Below are 25,461 nucleotides of genomic sequence, written 5' to 3' on the forward strand. Positions count from 1 at the left end.
ATGTCGACAGGTTTCTTTTTACCAATCTGCACTGACGTTGGTACCGAACATGCCGGTAGCCCGCTGCGGACGGCTCCTGATTACGAAGTGCTGCAATGGTCTTGTTCTTATGGTTCGCGTGCAGTGGGGCACGAAGCTGTATTTGCGGCTGTTAGATTGGATTGGATCTGTGGCCCTCAGTCATTTGGCGTTCAGTCGATGACGATGTGTCGAGAGGCTGTAGTTGGCTGGAAAAATATAATGCCACAAATGCGAATAGGCTATCCCCAAAAGCGTTTTGCAAATGGTTTGGGCGTTTGGATGGCAGGAGATTTGACTGCCCAGCGGTGTCGTCTCGTGCCTTGCTGTTTTTTTGCCCCTAGCTTTTCTTGTTTCCCCCTCCATCCGGGCAATCCGTCTTTCCAGGCTAGAGAGTCCCCCTCGACCGATAGGCGCGATAAAGGGACAGAAACAGTGATTGGTGCACACGAACTCTATCAACTTAATTTTATTTTCGAAACCACTAGCGATATGTAGTCAAAGGAGAGGGCGGTACATCAAGAAGCTTTGCGGCCACCAGAATGCCGAGTAGTCATGTCGGTTAATAAAAGATGGGCTACGAATTATGAACACGATAAAAGCAGTGAGGTGTACAGGGCCGCCACGCAAACAACAAAAAACAGTTAAATCTGAATGTAGCGCCTAAAAGTGCTCAGAAGGGGCCATAAAAATTTAAAAAACAGGGCGTTAGTGACAAAACACTTAACGTCAAAGATCATGTGGCAGATGACCGCACTCACAGCGTATGCTCATCCGCTTCCAGGAATTAGTTCTTTTAATTTACCTCCTTTGAATGCACATACTACAGCTCGAAAAGATAACTGAGCATTGTCCTAGGTACTAGACACTAAGATTGAAATATTTTACTCTGAAACTTATCCGTCAACGAGTCACCTAATGTTTCTCTCAAATCATTTCCCGTCCAGTCTTTCAGGATCCGATTAAGTCAAGGTTTTACAACGTCCGTTACCTTCAGGTAGCTGCGTATGTGCAACCAGCAGTCATAGTTTAACATGTCCAGTTGCATGCTACTACTATTCTCAGAATACGCAAAACTCGGTACCTGGCACACAACGCGGTGTCTGACGACTCCAACAAGCTTCATGTACTCGTCCAAGCCGGTTAGACAAGGAAGCGTCAGGGCGCGTCTGATCATGGCCCTGGCTTCCACTTGGTCCACACCTGCTCGACTCTGAACGACCTCGACGAGCTTCGGGTGATCGGCGACAAGCTCCACGGAACGCGCGCAGTACGCTCCGTGATCACCCATCACGAAGCACCCGGCCCGATTAACGAGGCTGGCGTTGCGCCTGGTTATGTCCTGCACGGTTGCCATCCCGTCGTCAAGCGGTTCGCTGTCGACGAGTTTCAGATGGAGGAGGGTGTAATTTTGCTCCAGCTTCGGTAAGAGGTAGGACAGAAAGAGTTTGCGAAATGTGTTGAGAACCGTGCCGAGAAGTAATTCGTGCAGGCACCGGCTTTTCAAGGCGGCGTCGGCCAGCATTTGACAGTCCGTGGAGTGCAAACACGGCAGTTCCAGCACCATTTTTCTGATGCCGACGTTCGCCGACAATGCTGCAACCAAACGACTCACAGAGCGGCAGAGTTCCTGGTACATTTCCTCGCACGGTGTCCTCAGGTAGCTGGCGAGATAGAACTCGACATTCTTGAGCAAGGAAGAGCCCTCTACGTAAGCAGTCAATGCAGAAAAGATTATCGGCGAGAAATCATCGCAGTGGACGTAAAGGGAGGTCACGTGTCTGCAGGTAGCCAGTGTTTCGAACGCAGTGCTGAAGTGCTCAGCTCGGAAGAGGTGATCAGGACTGAGCGTGAAGGTGGTCACTTCGGGACATTCCGAAATAGTCTGCACAGTGGTGCGGCCCAGGTGGTAGTTTTGGATGAACACCTTTTGTGCTAGGCCGTAGTTTCGTATCATCAGACATATTTCTCTCAGATGCCAGTCATCCGTAAGATTCCGCACAGTAACGGTTTGTAGGGATGGGTTACTCGCGACAGCCTGGAAGAAGGCGCGGCATTCGTCTCGCGTAAGCCAGTTCAGGTCGAGGGTCAGCTTCACTAGGACGCGGTTCGAAGACAGTGCCTGGAGCCAGGGGCGGATTCTATCAGTGCAGCTCATCCCAGCAAAACACTCAGCGCGACGTGCCGTCAGCTTCAAACCGCCGCAAGACGCCATACATGGCGCGCTTAAAGCACGCAGGCTTTTGTTGCGGGCAACCACTTTAGAGAAGAGCGCGTACTCTACTTCAACCGCTGCGTTCCAATCAGCGATTAGCTCTTCCAACGTGTTATTCTTGCAGATGGCTTCAATTAATGTCCTAAGCCCGGTTCGATTCCTGAAAGGAGGCGCTCGCAAAGTAAGCTTCCTTAGTGTACCGCTTCCCTTGTCCAAGTATCTGGCAAACCATTTCGAAGATGCACACCCAAAGACGCAGGCTCCCACGGCAAGTTCCATGACTGTGTTATTCTTGACCAAAGCCGCAATCAGGTGTGCGACTATATGCGCGCTCATCTCCAAATCGGCCACGTCCAGAGTCGTGAGCGCGATTCCATCTCGTTCCAGCAGGCGAACAGGAAGAGTCGCTTTGGCTTCGAAAGGGCAATAACCTTCCAGGAACACGAGCTCCTCAATGAAGTCCATAGAGCTGACAAAGTCACCGAGACTCTGAATGATATTTGGTTTGTCACTCGGGATTCCAGATATGCTCAGCCTTTTAAGACTGCGCCTCCTCGCCAAGGCTCTGAGCAGGAACTCGGCGTTCGCAATGGTGTAGTTTATCTCTACAGCCACGATGCAACTGTGTACCGTGAACAGATGGTACAGGAGCCTCAGTGCATCGCAGGGCCAGTCGTCGTCTGAACTGGAGCATGCGCACACGCGACGAACTTCGGGAACCATGACAACGCTCACGTCCCCGAGACTGTCGCGCTCGTCTTCCATCAGGTGTAGGCCTGCATGCCACAAGATGTCGTTGAAGGCTGTCAGGCGTTGGAGCAGTTTACAAACCGGGCTCCTGTTTCTAGTGCATGGGATGCCAAGTAGGTGGCTGGGGGTGCCGCTTGAAGGTCCAGATCCCGAAGCTTCTAGAGAGGCCGCCATGAAGCAGGTCCTTACGCAGCGTAAATATGACGTAGCCTTCAGTTGATCGCCTTTTTATGCCGTTAGGTCGTTTTCAACCTGCGCATATGAAGACAATGCGTTGCAATGGGTGCAAACCTGCCGACATGTTTTCAACTTGAAAATCATGCAGCCAGTGTGCAGCATAGAAACAGCTATTTATTCTGCTTTTTGACGTTTTTTTATTCATCATCATGAGCCTGACTACTCCCACTGCAGTACAAAGGCCCCGCCCATATCTGTTCTATTAACCCTGCCCCTTGCCAGCCACTGCGTTATTTCGTTGAACAAATAAACTAGTAAAACGACGAAGGACAAAGAAATGATGGGGCCCACACTGCGATTAGAACTAACAATTCATTGAAATATGTCCGTCTCAAGAAAACCAGCCGAGGATGCGTAGCATAGCAGCCAAATCACACAATCAAGGTGCTTTTGTTCACGTTTTACGATTTTTTTTATATCCCTTCCCATTCAGTTACGCGCTGTGTCGCCGCCACTGCCGACAGATGGCGCAAGTGGTACATGTCCCGGAAAGCTGGGCATGTATCTGCCACCATCAGATATGTTGCAAAGGAACTTTCAGTGAGTGGTCTATTTCAACCTTCCAGGATAGACCTGCATTAACCTATGTACCATAGAAATGCTCATTTCGAAGCTCTCTCAGCATACTCTGCCATTTATGGAATCGAGGTGAAAGTCTGTCGTAGATGGTGGTGGTGGAACTTTATTTCCAGCGGATATAGAGGAGCGACCCGAAGTCACCCCCCGCTTAAACGGCGGCCGCTATCCCTTGGGCAGCGGCGGCGTCTTCAGCCAGCTGGAGGAGCTTGATCTGTGTCCCCGGGTCGGGGCTGAGCAATAGAGCCGCCCAATGATCAGAGTCGGTAATGAAGCGACTCGCGGGTAGGGACTGCGGGCAGTTCCAGATCATATGATTTAGATCGGCTTTGGCATCACAATTTTTGCATTTGTCTGAGTAGAGTCCATCCGAATAGAAGCTACACAATTGGGGATTTGGATAGGTTTTAGTTTGAAGTTTACGCCAGGCTTTGGCCTGTTGCTTGGAAAGCGTTTTATCTGCTGGGGGAAATCTGAGTCTTGCAAGCCTGTAGTGCTGCAGGATTTCTCTGTAAGAAAACAACCTGTCCTTGCCGGAGTATAGGGCGGGTGGACTGCACGACCCAGCTCGGCGGGACAGTTCTCGAGCTAGGTTATGAGCCGCCTCATTACCAGCAAGGGAGGCATGAGCAGGCGTCCAGATTAGGCGAATGCGCCGCGTGGGCTGATAATTTAGCAGAATCCGTGCTGCTTGTGGAGAGATTCTTCCAAACGTGTAGTTACGTATTGCCAATTTTGAGTCGCTGACAATGGTTTCTGCCGAGGATCCCGCAATGGCTAGAGCAATGGCTGTTTCTTCACCAACATGTGTGTGCTGAGTGCGTATAGTGCCCCCAGTTATGAATGTACCACATTCCGTGGTGACCACAGCTACCATCTTGTCAGCCGAAGAATCTGCTGCATCAACATATACCACAGAGGTATCATTAAGGAAACATTTGCCTAATGATTTGGCTCTCTCTGCACGACGTTCAGCGTGGAAATCGGGGTGCATGTTCCGAGGTAGTGGAGGAATGACCAGAAGCTGGCGTATATGCTTGGGAAGGACAGTTGTTGGTCCGCCTTGTCGTTCGTATGTTATGCCGAGTGTGGACAGAATGTGTCTGCTAGTTGGTGTGGCCGTTAGTCGTTCGTACTGCGAGACGGTTACCGCTTCAATAATCTCACTTAGGGTGTTATGAAGACCGAGACCTGAGACTTTCTCAGTCGCTGTGTGCATGGGTAGCCCAACTGCCTGTTTGACGCATTTTCTGATTATGGCTTCCACTTTCTCTTTTTCATCTGACTTGAGATGTAGGTAAGGGCATACGTAAGCGATGCGGCTGATCACAAAAGCTTGTACTAAACGGACAGTATTGCTTTCCCTCAATCCCGAGTGGCGGTTACTAATGCGGCGAATGAGTCGCATAATTTGCTGCGAGGTTCCCTGAAGCTTCTGAATTACGTCACCATTGAAGCCGTGTTCTTGTAGAATTAGGTCCAAGATTTTAATTTTGGGTACTCGAGGAATGGGGACTCCGCGAATACTGAGTTCGATGGCCGGTGGGGGTTGCGCAAGGGATCTGATTTTGCGGAATATGAGAAATTCAGATTTGGCTGGAGAGCACCGCAACCCCCTGGGGTCTACATAGTTCCCCACGATATCGATGGCACGCTGGAGTCTCTCTTCGATTTCGGCATCACTGCCCTCGGCGGTCCACAAGGTGATATCGTCAGCGTAGAGGCTGTGGTGGAGTTACGGGATCTGCGCTAATTGGTGTGGAAGTTTCAACATTGCAACGTTGAAGAGAAAGGGTGACAGGACCGATCCCTGCGGGGTGCCCTTGTTGCAGAGGGGGAAGTCACGCGAGTGGAGACCTCCTACTTGAAAATGCGCCTTTCTACCTGTGAGAAAGTCGCGGATATAGTTGAAGGTGCGGGCTCCCACCCCGAGTTCATGAAGGTTCTCCAAGATCGCATCATGTCTGACATTGTCAAAGGCCTTTTCCAGGTCGAGTCCAAGAATTATTCTGGTGTCCCGCGTTTTTGCCTCAATAATGTGATGTTTGAGCTGAAGCATTACATTCTGCGTAGAAAGTTTTGGTCGAAAGCCAATCATGGTTGGGGGGTACAGCTCGTTCTCCTCCATAAACCTGTTTAGGCGGGTATGAACTACGTGCTCCATGAGCTTACCTACACAAGACGTGAGCGAAATTGCCCTGAGGTTCTCAAGGCTGAGTGCCTTCTCGGGTTTTGGAATGAGAATGATCTCTGCCGTTTTCCATATTTGTGGGATTGAGCCCTCCGACCAGCATTTCTGCATATACTCAGTTAGTGATTGTAGCGACTGTTCATCTAGGTTGCGGAGGATCTTGTTGGATACTGCATCTGGGCCAGAGGCGGATTTACAGTTTAGCCTGGCAATCTCTGCCCTAACCTCATCCAAAGTAATCGGGGAGTCGAGCTGCGTGTTTTCCGGACCAGCATAATCTGGGAAGGCTTGGATAGGAGCATTGCCAATATATCTGTCTTTAAGTTCAAGGAAAAGGTCCTCTGGTGTGCCTGCGTATGCATGCACAAGCTTTTGCAGGTTCTGCCTCTGGGTCGTTTTTCTACCTGCAGGGTCAAGTAGATGACGGAGCAAGTTCCAAGTCTTAGAGACTCCCATATTGCGATCCATGCGGTTGCATATGTCCTCCCAGTTTTGCTGAGTAAGTTTGACCGCATGATCCTCGATCTCCTTGTTTAGCCTAGCTATTCTTCTGCGCAGATTGCGGTTCCACCGCTGTCGTTTGAGTCGGTTCTCTAGTCCTCGCTTTGCCTCCCATAGGTGAAGAAGCCGGCTGTCCGCAATCTCCAGGTGGTCAGCCTGCTCTAACGTACGGGTGGCTGCCTTCGTATCTTGGCAAAGATCCTGTGCCCAGACATCTATGTCTAGTATATCGGGGGTATCAGCTTCTCGGGCGGCCCTTTTAGCGCGGAACATGTCCCAATCGACAAGGGTGGGAGCTCGAGCGCTACGACGCTTGGGGCCAGTTGAAGCCACTATTTCCAATATGTAGTGATCGCTGCCGAAATTTTGTTGAGTGTTTATCCATGTTGGAGTGCCCGAATTTTTAGCAAAAGTCAGATCGGGAGTCGTATCCCTGGAAACACTGTTGCCGCAGCGGGTGGGGACTACTGGGTCTGTAAGAAGAGTCAACCCACACTGTTGTGCGGTGAGCCACAATTTTCGACCTTTAATGTCCTCCTGTGGGTACCCCCAAGCCGGGTGTTGTGCATTAAAGTCTCCCGTGAAAATGACGGGGTGATTGCCTGCAAGTTTCAGGGTCGCCTGAAAGAGCGGGCCAAAGCTTGCTTTCCGTAACTTTGGGCTGCTATAGACATTCAGCACAAACAGACTGTGGTCAGGTTTCCTAGGCGGAATTAATTCGACTAGCACGTGTGTGACATTTGTGACTGGGGTATCGTGCTGGACAACCGTAATATTTCGTTTGACGAGAGTCGTGACTCCAAGCGTGTCACCCCCCGATCAAAAGGATTGATATCCAGCTAGCTTTCTATTGGTTTGTGTCTCTTGTAGTGCGATTAAGTCCGGTCCGTCCCTATTGTGGAGGAATTGTTGGAGTACAGCTCGTTTGCGGTTAAATCCTCGGCAGTTCCACTGCCAGATAGTGTAGTTTGGTTGTGGCGCCATATTGGGCTAGTCTGATACCGCTTCAGAAGAAGCGGGTTTGCGAATTTTGACGGGAAAGAGCCTACTCTCTGCCTCCTGTGCCAGGTGCCTAAGTTAAGTAATTCCTGCCGGTGTGTGCATAATTCTTCCATGATGGAAGTCATTGTAAGCTGCATTTGAATGAGGGTGTTGGTAGTCTGCGTTTGCGCTTCAATTTTGTGAATGCTGTCGGCTAGCTTTTGGTCTTCGGAGAGGGAACCGCCCGCTTTTCGCTTAGGCGGGGGTGCCCGCGGTGATTCAACATGCATGTCCGCTCCGGCGGAGGTAGAAGGGGTAGGGTTATTGGCGCCAACGGTCATAGGCGGTGACCCAGTCTGCATTTGTTGCTGTTTTAGAGCGGCATTTTCTTTCTTTAGTTCCTCCACCTCGCGAAGTAATTTCCCTACCAGCACTTTCAGGTCTGCTAGCTCAGAGGGGTTGGAGTTAGATTTCTGGGAGGCTTTATCTGCCCAGCCTACCTTTTGCGTGCCGACGGCGTCCTGGTTCAAACCGGGGTTCCGTGGCTGGTGTGAAGGAGTCCTGGATTTGGAGGCGGACCGGCCTCTCTGTTGCAGTCGTGGAAAAGAGCTGGATCGATGACTATAGTCCGTCCGCCCCCTGCTTTTGGAGCGGCTGCGTCGCTCTTTAGACTGCGGCGTCTCTTGGCTATGCTGGGTCAGATGTTGGCGTTCCTGTTCCCAGCGGCGTTTGGTCACAATATATGGAGTGCGGTAGATCTCGCGGCATTTGTTGCTGCCCAGCTCATGGCCCTTACCGCACAAGGCACACTTAGGCTCACAGGTATGCGTTTCAGGAGGGTTGGCCATGCCGCATCCGCGGCAGCGAGCGTTTTTCGGGTCCGGGCAAACGTCTCTGCGATGTCCGAGTTGTCCGCACAAAGAACACACTTCGTATTTTTTTTTGTAGAGGCAGCAACGAATCATGCCACCACCGAAGCTGATCCAACGGGGAACTCTCTCACCGTTGAAGAGAATGAGGACCGTCTGCGACTGCGTACCCATGCGACGGACACCACATATTGGAGGATTTCTGGGATGCTGAAGGTTCGCTAGGATGACAGCGTCCGATAGATGTTTGGGAACGCCTTGGATCACTCCTTTACCACTGCCGTCCGGCGTGGCGACATACGAGGTGATGGCGATCTTGTTCTCGCCGTAGGTGAGCTCCTGGATGCTTAAGTAGCGTTCCACTCGTGCCGCGGAATGGGTGGCCACCAGTATGGTGTGTTGCTTGAAGTTGAGGAGCATGCAGTCTTCAGAAGATTCCGCCAAGGTTACACCCGCGGCGTCACGAATGAGTTGAAAGATTCCGAGTTGGCCACAGCTCTCGAGTATACGGAGGCCGCCCGATGGCCGGAGTATCACCTTGGTTACGCCCTTGGGTAGGCGAGGTAGGTTCGACGCCACCGATTGTCGAGCAAGTCGTCGGCCAAGCTTTTTCGCAGAGGAGTCGGCAGATTGCCGCATGCTGCCCTGTCCCTGGGCGCAATCGGTTCCATTGTGTGCCGCGGGGTCAGTCCTTCGGCGTTCGTGACCGGATCGTTGAGATTCACCGACGGTGAACCAACCATATTGGTGCGAAACTTCTTCGGGGGCTATATCAGTCCCCTCCACGGTGACTTCCATATCCAATGTTGGACGAAGATCCCACTCAGAAAATGCGGCACAGCCCCATCAAAGCGGGGTCGCTAGGCCTGGCGTAGGCCTAGCGGGCCGTGCGTACCGGCGAGAGCCGAATCGCAAAAAAGTCCGAACAAACAGGCAAAAAGGGACTTGCCGATGCGTTCGATGGCGTTATCCGAGCTTCAAACACGAAATCCAGGCGAGAGCGGTGTTGAGCGTCGCTCTCTGTCGTAGAGTAAAAAATTCAGGGCGCACTTTGACTGTCTAGTGCGTAGAGGCGAAAGCGTTTTCCGCACCACTCTGACTGCTTCTGGGCACTGGTGGCGTCACATGTAATTTAGTGCTAATTACTAAGTGACGACAAATGACTAATTAATGGTTAATGACTGATCTCTGCCTGAATACTAATTAACTGCTAATTAATGACGCTTAAGCTTCGCCTTTAGGAGTGGAACGCGACAGCGTGTTGTAGCGCTGCCAGGGAGTCCACGGAACACCACCACCCGTTCGGCGCGATGCCTTGCCCTTTGAACGCTTTTTGAGGAAAGGAAAGGGCGCAGTAATTCTCTGCCATCTCGGTGGACACCTGAACCGCACCGTAGAGGAAGGGAGGAAGTGAGAGTGGAAGAAGAAAGACAAAGATGGCACGTAATGAAGAAAATGAGAATTGTATTTGAGGAAAGAAAATTACGCAGTAACTGTCTCACATATATCGGTGGACACCCGTCAAAATTCAGGGGGGGGTGCACTTTTTTGACCTAAAGTGTTGTCACTGATGTGTGGTTAAGATGTTAAGCTTCGCCTCTAAGAGTGGAACGCGAGAGCGTCTTGCAACGCTGCCAGGGAGTCCTTAGAACGCCATCGTCCATTCGGTTCTACGCCTCGCTCGTCGGTAAATTGGTTTTTGAGGAAAGGAAATGTATTTCTCTCTCATATCTCGGTGGACACCTAAACCTCGCCGGAAGAGAAGGAAGGAGGATGGGAGTGAGCGAAGAGACCGTATTCACTAGACGCACCTTTGTTCTTCCCAAACCATCGAGCTGGCATGGCGGAGTGGAAGCAGGCTCGTCTCACACTCCGAAGACCGGGGTTCGATTCCCGAGCTCGACCAATTTCTTACTCCGTTTTATTTATTCATATGGCCTGACTAGAAACGTTAATTAGGCTAATCGAGTAATTAAGCAATTAACTAAGCTCAGTCCCACTTACTTGGAGCATCACTATACGATCCCTTCAATTGGTTGCCTGGTTACTAGCCGAAGTACAATTGCCCCGTTTGAAATTCGCGCACTGTGACGTCACGACCGTTTCGACCAACTGAAAAGCGTGACATTTCTGTTGACAACTGCTGCTTACAACGATGAGACATTAAAGGCTTAAAATGGCCGCTGACAACCAGTTTGCTAAAGATGAGGTAGCATGGTCAGGTCGGAGAGAGAATGAGGGAGGTCGGAGACGAGGATGCGGGAAAAGACAAGGAGAGAAAACTTTATACAATTAAATTTACATTATATACAAGGGAGCTCGGTAACGAGACGCTCAATGCTGGAACGCAGCATGAGGAGAGCACATGATGAGACCGTCTGATGAAAAGCCCCTCGGAAGTACCGCTGCCGAGGTTTTCAAGTGTTCCCTTTCCCTAGGTTCCCTACATGGGGGCCGGGCCTGCCGAGGAAGGAAGTTCTCTGTGGCACCAATCACACATACACAGTCCTGAGGGATCACAATACCGTCACGTGTTGGGAGAGGGAGAAAGATGCCGTCCACGCAGCGCAGACGCTGGAATGTCCACGAGCGGCGTTCCCGCGCATTTCATGCGTTCGAACGTGCGTTCGCACGCGGTGTAGGGAGACGCTCGCTCAAAACTTGATCCGGGCAGACGGACGCGGCTTCCGTGGGTAATCCAGGCGTTCACCCAACGCGCGTCTCGGGGCTAGTCGGCGTTCCGCTGCAGCCACGCCGTTTTCTTCCACACGACGAAGGCGAAACGTAACAGACTGCCCCGCCGGGGGAAGGAGATCCCGATGGACAGGGGACTGCATCTGCTGTCCGGAGGGATGTCGCCCGAGGCCGCTCTTAACCGGAGTCGGTCGTCTCTTGGCACTTCTGGAACTCAGCGCACCCCGAAGGCTTCTTTCGCACGTCCAGGTTCATAAAGGGCACTGCAAAGTGACTCAGGCTACGCTAGCGTTAGAACCTCGCCGAAAACCCAACCGCTCAGTCAGCAAGCACGACACAATCCCCACTAAGCAATGCCAGGCTCTTTCCCTCTTTCACAGCCGTTTAATCCCTGGGTGTAGTCTAGCAGCACTTAGGAAATGTCCACAAATTTGCACATTACACAAGAAAACACGTCTTACTTTGGAATACTAAACAAAACCAATAGGTTCAAAATCCTACATCAGGAAAAACACCAGCAACAGCAACAGGTGCTGATTCTTGAAATTTATGGAAATTCAGACAAGATACAATTGTCTAGGTGAAGAGGGCTAAAGGTGACACATGAGGTCACCTGCGTTAAGAACCTCGACTTGAGCCATCGGCGTTGCCGTTCAGACTTCCCCTTTATGTAAATAAACCCCTGCATAATCTTGCAAAGCTTCACTCAACATCAGAGACAAAGCCACATAATTTTCCCTAATGCCATAAAATCTACTCCAGGCGCTTATGCTAGTGGCCTACGATGGCCCGTCTGGCTAGTACTTCGCGTTTTAAGCGGACGCTGCTACACATAGGCACCACTAGTGCATGTTTCAAAACAATCTGCATCGAAATAAACGCTCCCAATGTTAACAACGCGTATGATACCTATACCTGCTCAAAACTTTCTTCTGAAGGAAAGCAAAAAAAAAAGAAAAAGCAAACAGCAGAGAGATTCTCGGAATCCACTGCTAACGAGCCACGCCGCGGCTCAAAGGGGTTGCCTGTCGCAAACCAACAGTGGCTTTAGCAGCTGACAATCGACAACAATCGAAGGGCTTAACTGCGCGTTGACACCTGCGAGCCCCAGACGCCATGCAACTACAATTTGTTCCACCGCACCCCGGACGCGCGTCTTCAACACCCGAGCAGCGTCTGAACAGTTGAATTCGAGGGGGTGACGGTCGCTTATGAAAGAAACGGCTACAAGAGCTCCTTTCTCGATTCAGCAATATCCTTCGACTGAAGCGCGTATTGCGGCGCTCTTTCATGCAGTAGCTGGGCGTGCTTCTCTGCGACCGGTTGCGAGGTTCACCCGTCCTGCAAGAACTACCACAGGGTCGCCACAATGGGTAAGGTGGCTTTCGCTTTTTCGCAACGCGCCCAGTCAGTCTGGCCCTTTTTCGGCGCCTGTCGCGTCTGGAGTACCGTGATGACAGTTTCGGACGATTACGCTGTTGGCCGGCCTTTAACCTTACAATGTCCTCGGCTCGTACTTTGTCCATTCTCTTGAGAGCCCCCTGCGGCTTGGCTCTCCTTGCGCGTGGGCGCCTTCCTGAAACTACCCTAACTGTTCTCTCCTTCGCGCCTGCCTTTCTTGCGGTGACCTCACCCTTCGCCTCGGCTCTGACGCAGCACCGAGCCGCATTTCTGTCTTGAATTCGAATTATCGGCTCGTGCTTTCGGTGAGGAACTTCGCATCGCAGTATCTAACTGTTCCGACGGCACTTTACTTTCGTCTAAGCATAACTTGCTCTCCTGAGGCTTACAGCTTGACCCTACGACACTAACTCCCTGGCCCGCAACTCGACCTGAACCACACTCTTTGTTGCGTTCTGACCTGGGCTTGCAGCGGCGTACTCGGTTGACTCGCGGTCAATCTCTTTACAGCAAAGCGTCGTCCCCAAACTTTGGCTGCTATTGTTGCCGGCCGCATCTAAGAAATGTCTCCCTTGATTCCCTCATTGCGCCGGTGGTGGTGGGGGTGAAAAACTTTAATCAGAGAAAGCTTGAGGGTAAAAAAAAAAGACCCCTGCTGCATGGTCGGTATCCTTAGTCCGGGACACCGCATGACGAGGCCCCGTCTCGCGCCCGCTTGACCAGAGCCCTTTGGGACTCCAGTGTGGAGCAGTTGAGGAGGGCAGTCTCCCATGCCTCTCGGGTGGGGGTGGGGGAGGGGGGAAGGTGAGGATTCTGAGTACATGCCCACACCATGTGAAAGACATCGCAGATCTCTCCACAGTGCGGGCAGCGCCCATCTGTGTTCGAATCGAAGTGTTTTGCTATTGCAGGACAGAGTAGGGTTCCTGTCTGCAGGCGCCGCAGAGTTCGCTCCTCCGCCTTACTCAGCCCCTTGGCAGGTGCCGGGTAGAGACGGTGGCTATCGCAATAATAAATTAGGATTTCGCGGAACCGGAGAAGCGGTTTATGAGCCTCTGAGCCATGAGAGCTAGGATGAGGAGCCCGGTGTGTGAGCGCTCGGGCGGCCGCATCAGCGGCCTCATTGCCTCTTAGACCCTGGTGGCCAGGAGCCCAGATCACTTTTGTGTGAGTTGGATCGGCGAGAGCGCGTCTTAGAATTTGCGAGGCAAGAGGTGATATTTCGCCTGCAAGATAATGTTCACAGGCCCGCCCAGAGTCTGTGATAGCCGTTTTCGATTTTGGATCGGCGGCAGCGAGAGCTATTGCGGCCGGTGAGCTCAGTATTCTCTTCCTGAGAGAAAACGCCAGCCTCACCTTTCACAATAGCCTCGGCCTCAGAGACGGTCGCTTCTTTATTAGCATTGACAGTGCTCGCGAACAAAGCAGGTCGCTCGGCTTTGTTTTCGATGGGATTCCTGCAACTCACTGTTTCCTCTTGGTTCCCATTAAACTCGGCCTTCACAGAACTTCCTTGATGGCCTTCCCCAAATGACCCAAGGACTACTTTTCCCTGGTCACTGAGACCTTCGGCGTCTTTCTCCTGGGTATTATCCTCACGACCGCCGCAATCCGCCTATTTCCCGGAAAGTGCATGCTCTTCTGGGCTCACAGCCACCGCTTTGCACCTTTCCTCTTCCCTAGCTTTCGTGCCAAAACTATCCCTTGAGCCCTTATGGCCTGCGGATCTGCACCTTTCGCTAGCTTTTTGACTGAACTTACCGGTCCTCACTGCCAAAGTGGCCTTTCTTTATTGGACCAAACCTGTCCTAAGCTGCCACTTCTGAGCAGCAGCCGTGCCATCCGGCGACTGAGCTGACCTCCTAACTCGGTCCCTGACACTCTCGCGGTGTAGCTTACCACCGTCAATTTGAATATCGAAATCTCCCTCCGCGGAAATTCGAAAGTACCGGAAAAGCGCACTTTTAGCTATCGCATAGTTGTGGGCATCCTCGTCAGACAACCGCGCTAATACATTGGCGGCTTCACACGGTAAAGTTCCCATCAACACAATTGGCCAATCACCCTGGACTAGCTGCTCCCCCATGAAATTCTCTCAAAAGTTTCTAGACAATTTCTGAAAAAACTTAAGCGAGATCGCGCTCTCATTCCTCTGATCGTGTTAAGTTCACGCGTGAGTTCCCGCAGCTCTCTTTCGTGTTCCTGTTGCCGCTGCTCTTTCGCGTTCCTGTTACCGCTGCTCTCTTTCGCGTTCCTCTCTCTCTTGTTTTTCTTTACGTTCAAGTTCCTCCTCCTTTTTCTTTGCCCATTCCCTCTCCTCAATGGCCTCAAGGCATTCCGCAAGCTCGTCGGCTTCAGCCTGCAACGCAAGAATAGCCTTCAGCAGTTCTGGTTTTCTGAGTTTGTTTGAGACATCCAGACCCAACTCTCTTGCAAGTTTCAGTAACTTCGGTATGCGAAGCGTCTTCAAATCCATGGCTTCTCCGAGTGCTGCTTTCTTTACTGTCCGCTATTGTCTTGCCGCAACTAACCCGGCAGCAACGACAACCCTAATTACCAGCTCTGGTTAGGTTTGGTTTATGGGGTTTAACGTCCCAAAGCGACTGAGGCTATGAGAGACGCCGTAGTGAAGGGCTCCGGAAATTTCGACCACCTGGGGTTCTTTAACGTGCACTGACATCGCACAGTACACGTGCCTCTAGAATTTCTCCTCCAAAGAAATTCCAGCCGCCGCGGCCGGGATCGAACCCGCGTCTTTCGGGTCAGCAGCCGAGTAATTACCAGCTCTGTTTCTGACTCTAACAAAGCCTGGCAAAACTCAGCAGAAGAAAGTCCCGCACTCACCAAACCTCGCAGCCAAGAATCCAGCGCAGTCCTTCCGCTGCAGGCAATCAGTCAACACACAGGGCTCATTGCACTCCCCCGACTCGCCGTTCTGCTGCTCAGCGTCCCGTTGACCAGATCTCTCCGCTGGCGTCCGTTGTTTCGAACCCCACCGCTGGCAACCAGTTTGTTAAAGATGAGGTAGCATGGTCGGGCCGGAGGGGGAATGAGGGAGGTCGGAGACGAGGATGCGGGAAAAGACAAGGGGAGAAAACTTTATACAATTAAATTTACATTATTTACAAGGGAGCTCGATAACGAGACGCTCAATGCTGGAACGCTGCATGAGGAGAGCACATGATGAGACCATCTGATGAAAAGCCCCTCGGCCGTTGTTGTTGTGACTGAGAGAAGGATGAAAAGGAAATTTCACGGGCATGCCTACTGGCTGGAGCCAAGCCACGACCGCTGCCACGTGCAGATAGTGGAGAGTTAAAAGATTAGAGGAAAGAGAAAAAGCAAAGAAAAGACGCGCGTCGCAGTACCGCTGCCGAGGTTTTAAAGTGTTCCCTTTCCCTAGGTTCCCTATATGGGGGCTGGGCCTGCCGAGGAATGGAGTTCTCTGTGGCACCAATCACACACACACACACACACACTCCTGAGGGATCACACCGCCGTCACGTGTTGGGAGAGGGAGAAAGATGCCGTCCACGCAGCGCAGACGCTGGAATGTCCACGAGCGGCGTTCCCGCGCATGTCATGCGTTCGAACGTGCCTTCGCACGCGGTGTAGGAAGACGCTCGCTCAAAACTTCATCCGGGCAGACGGACGCGGCTTCCGTGAGTAATCCAGGCGTTCACCCAACGTGCGTTTCGGGGCCAGTCGGCGTTCCGCTGCAGCCACGCCGTTTTCTTCCGCACGACGAAGGCGAAACGTAACACTACGTTTCAACGTATCCCAACTTTCTTATGCGCGCAATATGTGACCTTCGTTTTCAGGTTTCAATCCTCGGAAACTCTGAGCGTAAAAAAAAGGAAATTTTTTTGGAGCTCAAATTTGGTTTATAATCCAAAATATTTAGCAAGCATTTAGTACATGATTCGTTTTTTGTTATTTCTTTTGCAGTAAACTAAAATCTTGTTTAAGCGCTGATTTTCGTGCGAGGCACATAATGTCTAATATTTGGTCATTACTTCATAAACAGCACTTCACTGACAAGTTGAACCAAAAACTGTACATTATTATATTCACCTAAGTCGCACTTCTGCGTCCATGCAAGATCTGCCCGCGTCTGATTGTAGATCACAAAACCATTCCTTCAGTATCAGAGCAGCCATTTTTAAGCACAAGAGTTCTGGAACATGACGTCGTTAGCGCGGTTCCACTTTGATCCTATGATACGGATAAGGTGCCCGTGTTGGCCTCTAGCTTCTTAAGCGCATACTTTTCGAATTTGTCGTTAAATTAATCAGCCTCATGTGTAATAGTTTGGTTTGAAAAGATGTTTAAGATCATCAGTCGGCCTATAAAACTCTCCTCTGGAATAAGCACCAGGTATTCGCTAACTGTCGGGCAAGGACCCTGAGCACTAGAATAGGTACATTCACTATGGAAGAGCACTTGCAGGTAGAAATCGGATTTCATGTGATTTTTAAGAAACCTCTCTGGGGTGTCAATATCGGGTGAAATCAGCTTTTACTTGAACGAAGGGCCCTAAATATATGACTGCAAAGCCTCTCCCTCTGACAGCAGTGTTACTGGCTCTATATCGTCTTGCTGATGGCAAAGCGGCCCATGTTTATAGCCGAATAGAACTTAAGTCTGCAATGAAGCTCCATTCACGTTCAGGAACGCCGCACAGAATTCCTCCACGACGAAAATGTAGTCCGTTGTTAATACTTTACTTGTTACCTAAACAGGAAACTAATCACAAGAAAAAAAAAATTCCAAGTTCTAGAATTTTGATACCTGGCTTGTTTAGTAAAACACTAAACACCTCATTTCGTTTGCTGTTGTGATTGGTTAGCGGAGTAATAGGCGTAGGTGAATACCAGGTTGTGAACAATGTATTCTAATGGCTAACGCATCATTTGAGAGATGAAAATAAGCAAGCAAAATGGTGTCTATGGTCCTTTAAAGGCCGACTCACCTGGAGCAATTTACCTGAGAAACACTGGCGAACGGTAAATTTGGTAAATTTACCTTTCACCCGTGTTTCTCAGGTAAATAGCTCCAGGTGGGTCGGCCTTACGGCGGCTGTTCGCCGCCGCCCAATCTCGCCGGAAGCTGCCAATGCAGATTGTCAGCGCTGTTGTATCGTAAGTAATGGTAATTAGAATGAAACAGTACACGTAGCATACGGTCGAGCCGATCTGTATTCTCCTACTTCGTCGTCTTCTCTACTCCCGTGCGCGCGAGTGCGTGCAGCGCACCTTCCACACTTCATCTTTATCACATTTCCGCCGCAATTTAAAAAAAAACAAAATGTCTAGCGGATGTCATAGTCTTTGAACCATGCGGGCCGCTTCTTTTTGCGAGTACTTCGGCAAGGCGGCGCAGGAAGTGAAGCCGCAGTTGCCGCTGTGGATGTACTACACGAGGGTTGAGGAGCGGCTGCCGATTCCGGAGCGGGCGAAACCAGGTGCGATGAAGGGCCCGAGCAGCTAACTTGAGCGGCTGGCAACAGATGGATTGAAGGCGCGTCCGAAGAAGAACCCTGGACCACGGTTCCGGACTGTGAACTGGGCGGCAGCATTCTGTTGCCGTCGATAGGCGGCGAAATATCAGCGAAAAGGGCCGCTGGAGCTGGGGAGGACAGTTGCTGCTGAACTACTACTTCTGGGCGAACCGCAGAAAACTTGGACGAGTGCCACACTCGCCCATCATCCAGCAGATAAGATGCAGGTCCACGCTGCTCCACAATCTTCCGAGGCTCCGAAAACCGAGCTGACAGTTTGCCTCGCACATTTGGTTTTCGGACACGCACGTACTGGCCAATCTGAAAGTCACGACACTTGGCGCCACTCCGCTGGTCCGCATAAAGCTTGTACTGCGCTTGCTTCTCCTCAAGCCTCTGCCGCAAAAGCTTAAGCGCTTTTGTCGGATCCGTTGAGAAGCACTGATCCGGCAGTCCTACGACGTTCAGTCTTGTGCGGGGCAACCGGCCATGAAGTAGGATGGCTGGTGCAATTCCTGTCGTGGCATGGGGCGTACAGCGGTAGACACCGAGGTAGTCCACAATAGCTGTACGTAGGTCCCGTCGCTCGCACAGAGCCAGCTGAATATAGAACTTAAGCACTCGATTGAATCGTTCCACGAGTCCATTAGCTTGGGGATGGCACACTGAAGAGTAGCAATGGCGTATCCCCCGTTCGCGGAGGAAAGTTTGCATGGCCATCGATGAAAATTGAGGTCCGTGGTCAGAGACAATCTCTTGAGGGTAACCCTCACGAGCAAAGAGGCCAAGCAGGAATTCTTGAACGGTTTGAGTTGCGATGGCATCCGCGAAGAAAACCTCTGGCCACTTACTATAATAATCCATTAGAGTAATCGCGAAGCGGCAGCCACTGGGAGCTTGGTCGAAAGGCCCCACGATATCAATGGCAACCTTATCCCAAGGTTTTTCTGGGAAGGCGACAGGTTGCAGAGGAGCAACTCCGAGTTCCTTGGAGAAGAGATGTTCGAAGTGTGGACGTAGCTCAGGAGGTAACAGAGGCGTATCAGGTGTCATGGAAAGACATTCCAACGATGCACCTTTGATCTTCGTTTGTAGGGCTGCAATGGAATCCAGACCCAGCAGCGTTGTGCCTCCCGAGACAACGTACAACAGGATGCAGGCGGTACGGTCGTGAATCTTGGCTGTGGCAACAAAACAGCCTTGGACCATAATCCGAGACTTAGAATAGTCCAATAGTTGAACTGCAGTTGGTTTAAGCGGGAAACTTTCAGCGAAGAATCTGTGGTATAGGTCTTCAGAAATAATTGACACAGATGAGCCGGTGTCAATCAGGAAGCGGATGGACTTGCCTTCAATCAGGACCGAGGCGAAAATTCCGTTTTCTTGACTTTCAACATTGAGAATAGATGCACTGCTGAAGCCATCCGGCATCGACGATGTGTCAGCAGTATCTGCAACTTGCTGAACTTGAACAGGATGGTCGGACGACTTGCAGAGAGAGTCGAAATGGCCCATCTTGCCGCACCGACGACAGTTGCGGTTGCGGGCTCGGCATGCAGGGTTGTTCGCCAGGTGGGCCGTAGAACCGCAACGGTAGCACATGCGCTGTGGTATTGCAGCAGCAGGTTGTGACGGTTGACTTTGGCACTTGCAGCAATGGGCCTGAGGTGGTGTTTGTCTCGATCCGCGCTCGCATCCCACACGATGTACTGGAGCGTCCTCCTCAGCCAATTCCCTGGCTTCACGGGAAGCTTGCTCGCACTGTCGAGCAAGGAGCACGGCGCGCGACAGAGTCAAGGAGGAGCCTTCCATGAGTAGGCGCTCACGCAGATGGCAACTCGAGGTCTTCTCCACCAGCTGGTCCCTGATCATATCGTCCGCCATGGTCCCAAAACCACAGTCGCCGACAAGGCTGCGAAGGACAGCGACGTACTCATCGGTTGTCTCTCCTGGAGCCTGAACTCGACGGCGAAAGCGGTGACGTGCGGCGATTACATTCACGGACGATTTGTAATGCGCCGACAGGATGGATATCGCCGCATCAAATTCGTCAAGGCGCGGCGCCTCGTCACCGGAGTGCGATGCAGCTGCTGTAGGCGCTGGAGTGGACGACGGCGGCGCCAATGTATAAAAAATGCGCTGGCCTTCCAGTCCGATGCAATTCAGCAGGATGGCCTTCCGCCTGTCCGCACCCAGAGTAGAGGCACCAGAGGCCAGCATGTAATTCCGGAACGCCAGCTCCCATTGCTCCCATGGAAGGGCAGGACGACCAGGAGTCGGCAGGAAAGGCGGTGGTGGCTGAAGCCCAGAAAAGCTCATGACGGAAGGTGAGCAGGCCACGTGAAGGTCCCGAATCAAAACAGCATCCTCGTCGCCAAAATATGTTGTATCGTAAGTAATGGTAATTAGAATGAAACAGTACACGTAGCATACGGTCGAGCCGATCTGTATTTTCCTACTTCGTCGTCTTCTCTACTCCCGTGCGCGCGAGTGCGTGCAGCGCACCTTCCACACTTCATCTTTATCACAAGCGCGAACCAATCAGGGGGTGACTGCGTCTGACTTCCGCCCGCCTCTACATACCGTTCTTCGTTCGGGCAACATGGCGGCGCCCTTCGAAGCAGCAGGGCCTCTCACATCACTACTACCTAATTCGTCGTTGCCGCTACACTGTGCCTCACTGCGCCTCAAAAAGGAATTCTGAGAATGGACCCACGAGCCCCACAACGCATATTACTGTGCCTCACGTTCACGGCATACGAAAGGCGCGCGAAGCTTTCGCTCTATCTGAAGATGCCTGCAGAGCAAAATTTTCGCAATAAAACACGCCAGCTTTTCAGATTTTTTCCTGGAGTTTCACAGCTGCTAGGCTTAGCCAGTACGCGTCATTTCACTTCAGAGAGCGCGGGAGGTTCAAATAGGTAAATTATTTTGGTCCACAAATGGGTTACAAAGAATAATTCGTCCTCTTTGTAGCCACTGGCTAGCATTACTTTTCATGAATATAAAATAAACAAAAGGAGAAAAATAACAAAATGTACCTTCGAGAGCTTTGAATACTCGCCTGCAAGTGAGAGCGCTCGCCCACAGTATTGGGAAACTCTTCTCGTCAGGGTCTCGCGGAAACGCTTGGCAAACGTTTGGGGAGGTTCGGCAGGCTTTCGGGGTGGTAGCCACTAAACCTCCCTTCCCCTTGGGGCCAGCAGTGACTTAAACACTTACTTAGTACGTTTTTTTTTTTATGCGAAGCATACTACTTTAGCTACCACTTCAGCCCTTCACCGTGGTCATGCGCCTCCAAATCACGTGATACATGACGTCACACCACGTGACACGATGACGTCACGACAGTAGAGAAACGGGGGCCCACCTCGCGCCGTCGCTGTGGTTGTGCGCCTCCAAATTACGCGACACGATGATGCCACACCAGGTGACACGATGACGTCACGACAGTGGAGAAACGGGGGCCCACCTCGCGCCGTCGCTGTGGTTGTGCGCCTCCAAATTACGCGACACGATGATGCCACACCACGTGACACGATGACGTCACGACAGATCGCCGTCACGCGCTGGGAGAGGGAGAACGATGCCATCGCACAGACGCCGGAATGTCCTCGAGCGGCATTCCCGCGCATTTCGAACGCGCGTTCACACTCGGTGTAGGTGAAACGCTCGCTCCACCGGGCAGGCGGACGCGGCTTCCGTGGCAATCCAGGCGCTCACCCAACGCGCGTCTCGGGGTTAGTCGGCGTTCCGCTGTAGCCATGCCGTTGTCTTCCCCCACGACGTAGGCTTCTAGTGGTTGTATTAAAATGACCAAGTATTCAACCAAGGAAAGCCATGTATTACCAAGCCTAGCCATCAATATGCTTCGCATCTGACTAGGCTTAACCTTAGCTAAGCCTCAGCCATTTTTATTTGTCATATGCGGAAAAATCGAACCTTGAAGCAAGAACCAGATATGGTAGCATGGCTTATAAGAGCAGTCAGCATTCATGCAGTTGTCCTTGCCAGTACCGAGGTGCGCCAGTGGTACTCCGCACAAGCCATTGCACAAGGCGATGAAAGCAAAGCGATAGTGACTCTTCTGCGCACGTCTGTAGCTGTACACGTGAATTTGTGAGATTGATGCTGGAACCTCATGAACTTGGTCGCTCACGACGGCTCTGTGTAAAATTGTCTGTTTTTCTGTCCTCAGAAGATGGAAACCACGAACCGAGACCGCAATCGGTCTTCTCCTGCGACACATGCGGCGAGTTGTTTTCCGCGCAAGACCACCTGGAGAAACACAGGCGGCGCAAGCACCCGCAGAGGCCACAGGGAAGGCACCGTTGCGCCTACTGCCCCTACTCCAGCGATTACAAGTGAGATACAACTTGACTGCTCGCCTCGTTTGGGTGCTGCTAATACCTGCGGCTTTGCAATAAACAAGTGTTCTCCATTACCTAGATTAGAGAAGGATGGGAGAGGACGGGGGAAATAGCACGGTTTGACAAGAGTTACAACCGGTTGCAGTGCCATTACAGGGTAAAAAAACATACACTGCGCCCTCCTCCACCTTTCAGATAGGCAGCCTTCATGTCTTTTTTTTTTTTTTTTTGAAAGCACATGAAGGCTCCCTACTTTTAGACATGTTGTGGCGCCCTCTGGGGAGTTGCGAAACTTTGGCTGCTACTGGTTGAAAACAACCGATGAAGACATGAGAATCCAGTTCAGGGGCGCCACCAGAGCCTCTTAAGTGGCAAGAGTATGCTTGAGAACTGTCGCCATCTGTCGCAAGTGGCCATCACTAACATGAACTGAGCGTACGCTGGCGGTTGGTTTCCGAACAGTGGAGCTGGTGGAGGGGAGGTGCGCATGCGCGGAACGTCCCTGTGGAAAACGCGGAGCTGGATCCGCGGCCACAGCTGGTAACTGGCATGCTGTCGGCATCTCAGTTTTTAGCCTCTACGTCGCCAGTGAGGCTTGAATGATGTATCGGCCACCTCTCTTTCATGGAGGGACGAGGGTTTTACGCTAACCTTTTTATTTATCGGTAGAGTCTCATTAAAATTTGCACACAGATGCGTTTTTCTTTTGATTCCAAAAATGTAATCATAATTGAAGTGGTTGTCTTAGATAAAAATTATCAAGTTCTAGTGTTAATTAGGTAATTTATTACTTTGATGAACTTTTTCATTGAATTTTGTTCCTTTTAATGACATGAATATATAGCCAGCTAATTCCCACACCCGATGGCATTCTTACTTTTTTTGTTTAGGCCACGTATAAATAGCAATTTACAATTAGCTTAACGATTTGCAGTGTCAAATTCATAGTATATCAGGATGACATGCCTTTAGAGAAAAACAAAGAATGTCACTGGTTATGGGTACTCTCTGGCTATCAATTCATTCAATTAAAAGCAATAAAATGCAACGTGAAAGTTCATTAAAGCTGCGTAAGAAATTACCGAATTACATTCTTGACTTTGTAAGATGTAAGACTACCAGCCCTATTATGATTACATATTTGGAATCAGAAGAGAAAAATGTATCTGTGAGCAAAATTTCGTGAGATTCATAGATAAAAAAAGTTAGTTTCAAGAGCCTCGTCCCTGCTTAATTCGAAAGCATCTCTTGTCTCATGAATGGCTTGTACAGAGCCTGTTCGCGGAGCGTGTCCGCACGAACTGTCAATCATCCATAATAGGAGTAATTAATAGAATAGTTGACTGAATAGTTATGTAATTAGTAAGAATGAATTAAGTCACCAATTTGTTAATTTAACGGTTAATTGATTAGTCAACTTAATTAGACATTCTAGTGAATTACTTCAGAAGTAATCTGTATTTGATCGAATTGAATTATATACTTGCCGAATTAGTAATTGAATTCACCGTACGGACTAATTTGGTGGCAATCGACGGAATTACTCAACTAAAACAGTTACTTCGCATATTGGTCGGTAACTTAATCGAATTGATGAATTCCTTAATTATTGCAATAATTATTTATTCTGTACTTTTGTGCGCTTGCTAGACGGTCTAGCAACGGCACCCGCCCCTTCGGATGTGTTAGAACCGGAGTAGGGAGCGGAAACACGACTTAGAAACGCGCAAAGGCATAAACAAACGAGCGCGCAGCAACATAATCGGCAGCAGTAAGAGAAATGCTTTCCCACTGCTGCACCTAAGCAAACTTAATCCCGGGAATTTTTCTTCCGATGTCACCCACCCAGAATCCATGTCACCAGACACGAGCGGACCCACACTGGTGAGCGGCCCTTCGTGTGCCCGGAGTGCGGGAAGGGCTTCGCATTCCGGCATCTTCTCACCCGACACCTGCTGGTCCACTCTGGGGAGAGGCCGCACGAGTGCGCGGACTGCGGACGGCGCTTCAACCAAACGGCTCACCTGTCCCGTCACCGCCAGGAGCAGCACTCTGTGGATGGCGGGGCTAAATCTCGCCTGTGTCCCCACTGTGGAAAGGGGTTCACCCGGAGGGGCCACCTCAGCACTCACCTGCTGACACACACGGGAGAGAGGCCCCACGCCTGCTCACAGTGTGGGGTGCGGTTCACGAACCGCAGCAACGCCATGAGACACGAGCGGGTGGTGCATTACCGCCAATACCGGCTGCACTGCCCCCACTGCGGGAAAGGCTTTGTGAATATGGCCGATATGAGAAAGCATGGGCGCACATGCCACGACTCCGCTGCGGAAGAGCAGTGAGGGACTCAGTCCAGGTGGAGGCACACGCGAGGAAGGGAAGGGAGGAAGTACGGCAGTCGTAGACCCGACATAAAGCAAGTGCAAACAAATGAAAAGCGAAGCCAGTTACCCGGAAGGGCTAACTCTATGAACAGATCCTAAGCGTACGGGCGAAGCGCCTACGCGCACGGTCGTACGCTGGAGTCTGTATGCGCATGCGCGGTTGGGGCGCACATATCTGTGCATGTCTGATATCAGCGCCTCAGCACGGGCGACGCACGGGGTCCGGTGAACAACAATGGGAGGACCGCGGGGCTCTCGGGGACTCTTTTGTTTATGGTTTGAAGCTCTTACAGGTTCCCGGATGTTTTCTGGGAATCTTTGCAGCTCCCCAGCCAGCGATATTTGACAAGGCGACTTAGTTGCAGCAAGTTTCCAATTTGAGCTATTTATTCTAGATTAATTATTGTTTGTGGTAACACTTTGCGACTTCTAGATTGCACTCGCGTTTACAACTCACCCTGCAACGTCCCTGCAACTAGCAGTATCAATAAAAAGTGAACACGCCGTCGCGGTGGCTCAGTGGCTATGGTGCTCGGCTGCTGGCCCGAAAGACGCGGGTTCGATCCCGGCCGCGGCGGTTGAATTTCTTTGGAGGAGAAATTCGAGGCCCGTGTACTGTGCGATGTCAGTGCACGTTAAAGAACCCCAGGTGGTCGAAATTTCCGGAGCCCTCCACTACGGCGTCTCTCATAGCCTTAGTCGCTTTGGGACGTTAAACCCCATAAACAAACAAACAAACAAAAAGTGAACACATAAAGGAACGCCAGCGTCATC

At 51.1% G+C, this 25,461-nt stretch overlaps 3 protein-coding genes across 8 annotated transcripts; 1 reads left to right on the forward strand and 2 right to left on the reverse strand.

Annotated features, from left to right (window-relative positions):
* Positions 1-978: 978 nt before the first annotated feature.
* Positions 979-16,347, reverse strand: LOC149348621 (uncharacterized). 3 transcript variants are annotated; one of them, XM_089588218.1, is made up of 2 exons: positions 15,278-16,347; positions 979-3,235 (listed from the first exon to the last, which is right to left on the reverse strand). In XM_089588218.1, the coding sequence occupies exon 2, from the start codon at positions 3,155-3,157 to the stop codon at positions 986-988; it is 2,172 nt and encodes a 723-aa protein (XP_089444344.1). In that variant the 5' UTR covers positions 3,158-3,235; positions 15,278-16,347; the 3' UTR covers positions 979-985. The 3 variants fall into 3 exon arrangements, with proteins under 3 accessions (XP_089444344.1, XP_089444342.1, XP_089444343.1); XM_089588216.1 differs by having other exon boundaries at positions 10,864-16,203; XM_089588217.1 differs by lacking the exon at positions 15,278-16,347 and adding an exon at positions 7,970-8,108.
* Positions 12,209-25,189, forward strand: LOC149348622 (uncharacterized). Of its 4 annotated transcripts, none has more exons than XM_089588223.1 (3): positions 12,209-12,405; positions 22,135-22,297; positions 24,153-25,189. In XM_089588223.1, exons 1-3 carry the CDS (start codon positions 12,402-12,404, stop codon positions 24,643-24,645), a joined length of 660 nt encoding a protein of 219 aa, XP_089444349.1. In that variant the 5' UTR covers positions 12,209-12,401; the 3' UTR covers positions 24,646-25,189. The 4 variants fall into 4 exon arrangements, with proteins under 4 accessions (XP_089444349.1, XP_089444348.1, XP_089444346.1 ...); XM_089588222.1 differs by having other exon boundaries at positions 12,212-12,405; positions 22,132-22,297; XM_089588220.1 differs by lacking the exon at positions 12,209-12,405 and adding an exon at positions 15,942-16,095 and having other exon boundaries at positions 22,132-22,297.
* Positions 16,258-20,486, reverse strand: LOC149348623 (uncharacterized). Its single transcript, XM_089586073.1, has 2 exons — positions 19,081-20,486; positions 16,258-16,273 (listed from the first exon to the last, which is right to left on the reverse strand). Exons 1-2 carry the CDS (start codon positions 20,250-20,252, stop codon positions 16,258-16,260), a joined length of 1,188 nt encoding a protein of 395 aa, XP_089442199.1. The 5' UTR covers positions 20,253-20,486.
* Positions 25,190-25,461: the final 272 nt, after the last annotated feature.

Source organism: Amblyomma mixtum, chromosome 4 (assembly GCF_055824585.1).
Source record: "Amblyomma mixtum isolate Tamu chromosome 4, ASM5582458v1, whole genome shotgun sequence".
NCBI lineage: Eukaryota > Metazoa > Arthropoda > Arachnida > Ixodida > Ixodidae > Amblyomma > Amblyomma mixtum.

Coding starts and splice junctions, on each gene's coding strand:
- LOC149348621 (XM_089588218.1), bottom strand. CDS start 3,157: ATGGCGGCCTCTCTAGAAGCTTCGGGATCTGGACCTTCAAGCGGCACC.
- LOC149348622 (XM_089588220.1), top strand. CDS start 16,011: ATGTCATGCGTTCGAACGTGCCTTCGCACGCGGTGTAGGAAGACGCTC. Junction 16,096..22,131: donor GGCAGACGGACGCGGCTTCC/GTGAGTAATCCA, acceptor TTCTGTCCTCAG/AAGATGGAAACCACGAACCG. Junction 22,298..24,152: donor CCCTACTCCAGCGATTACAA/GTGAGATACAAC, acceptor TCACCCACCCAG/AATCCATGTCACCAGACACG.
- LOC149348623 (XM_089586073.1), bottom strand. CDS start 20,252: ATGAGCTTTTCTGGGCTTCAGCCACCACCGCCTTTCCTGCCGACTCCT.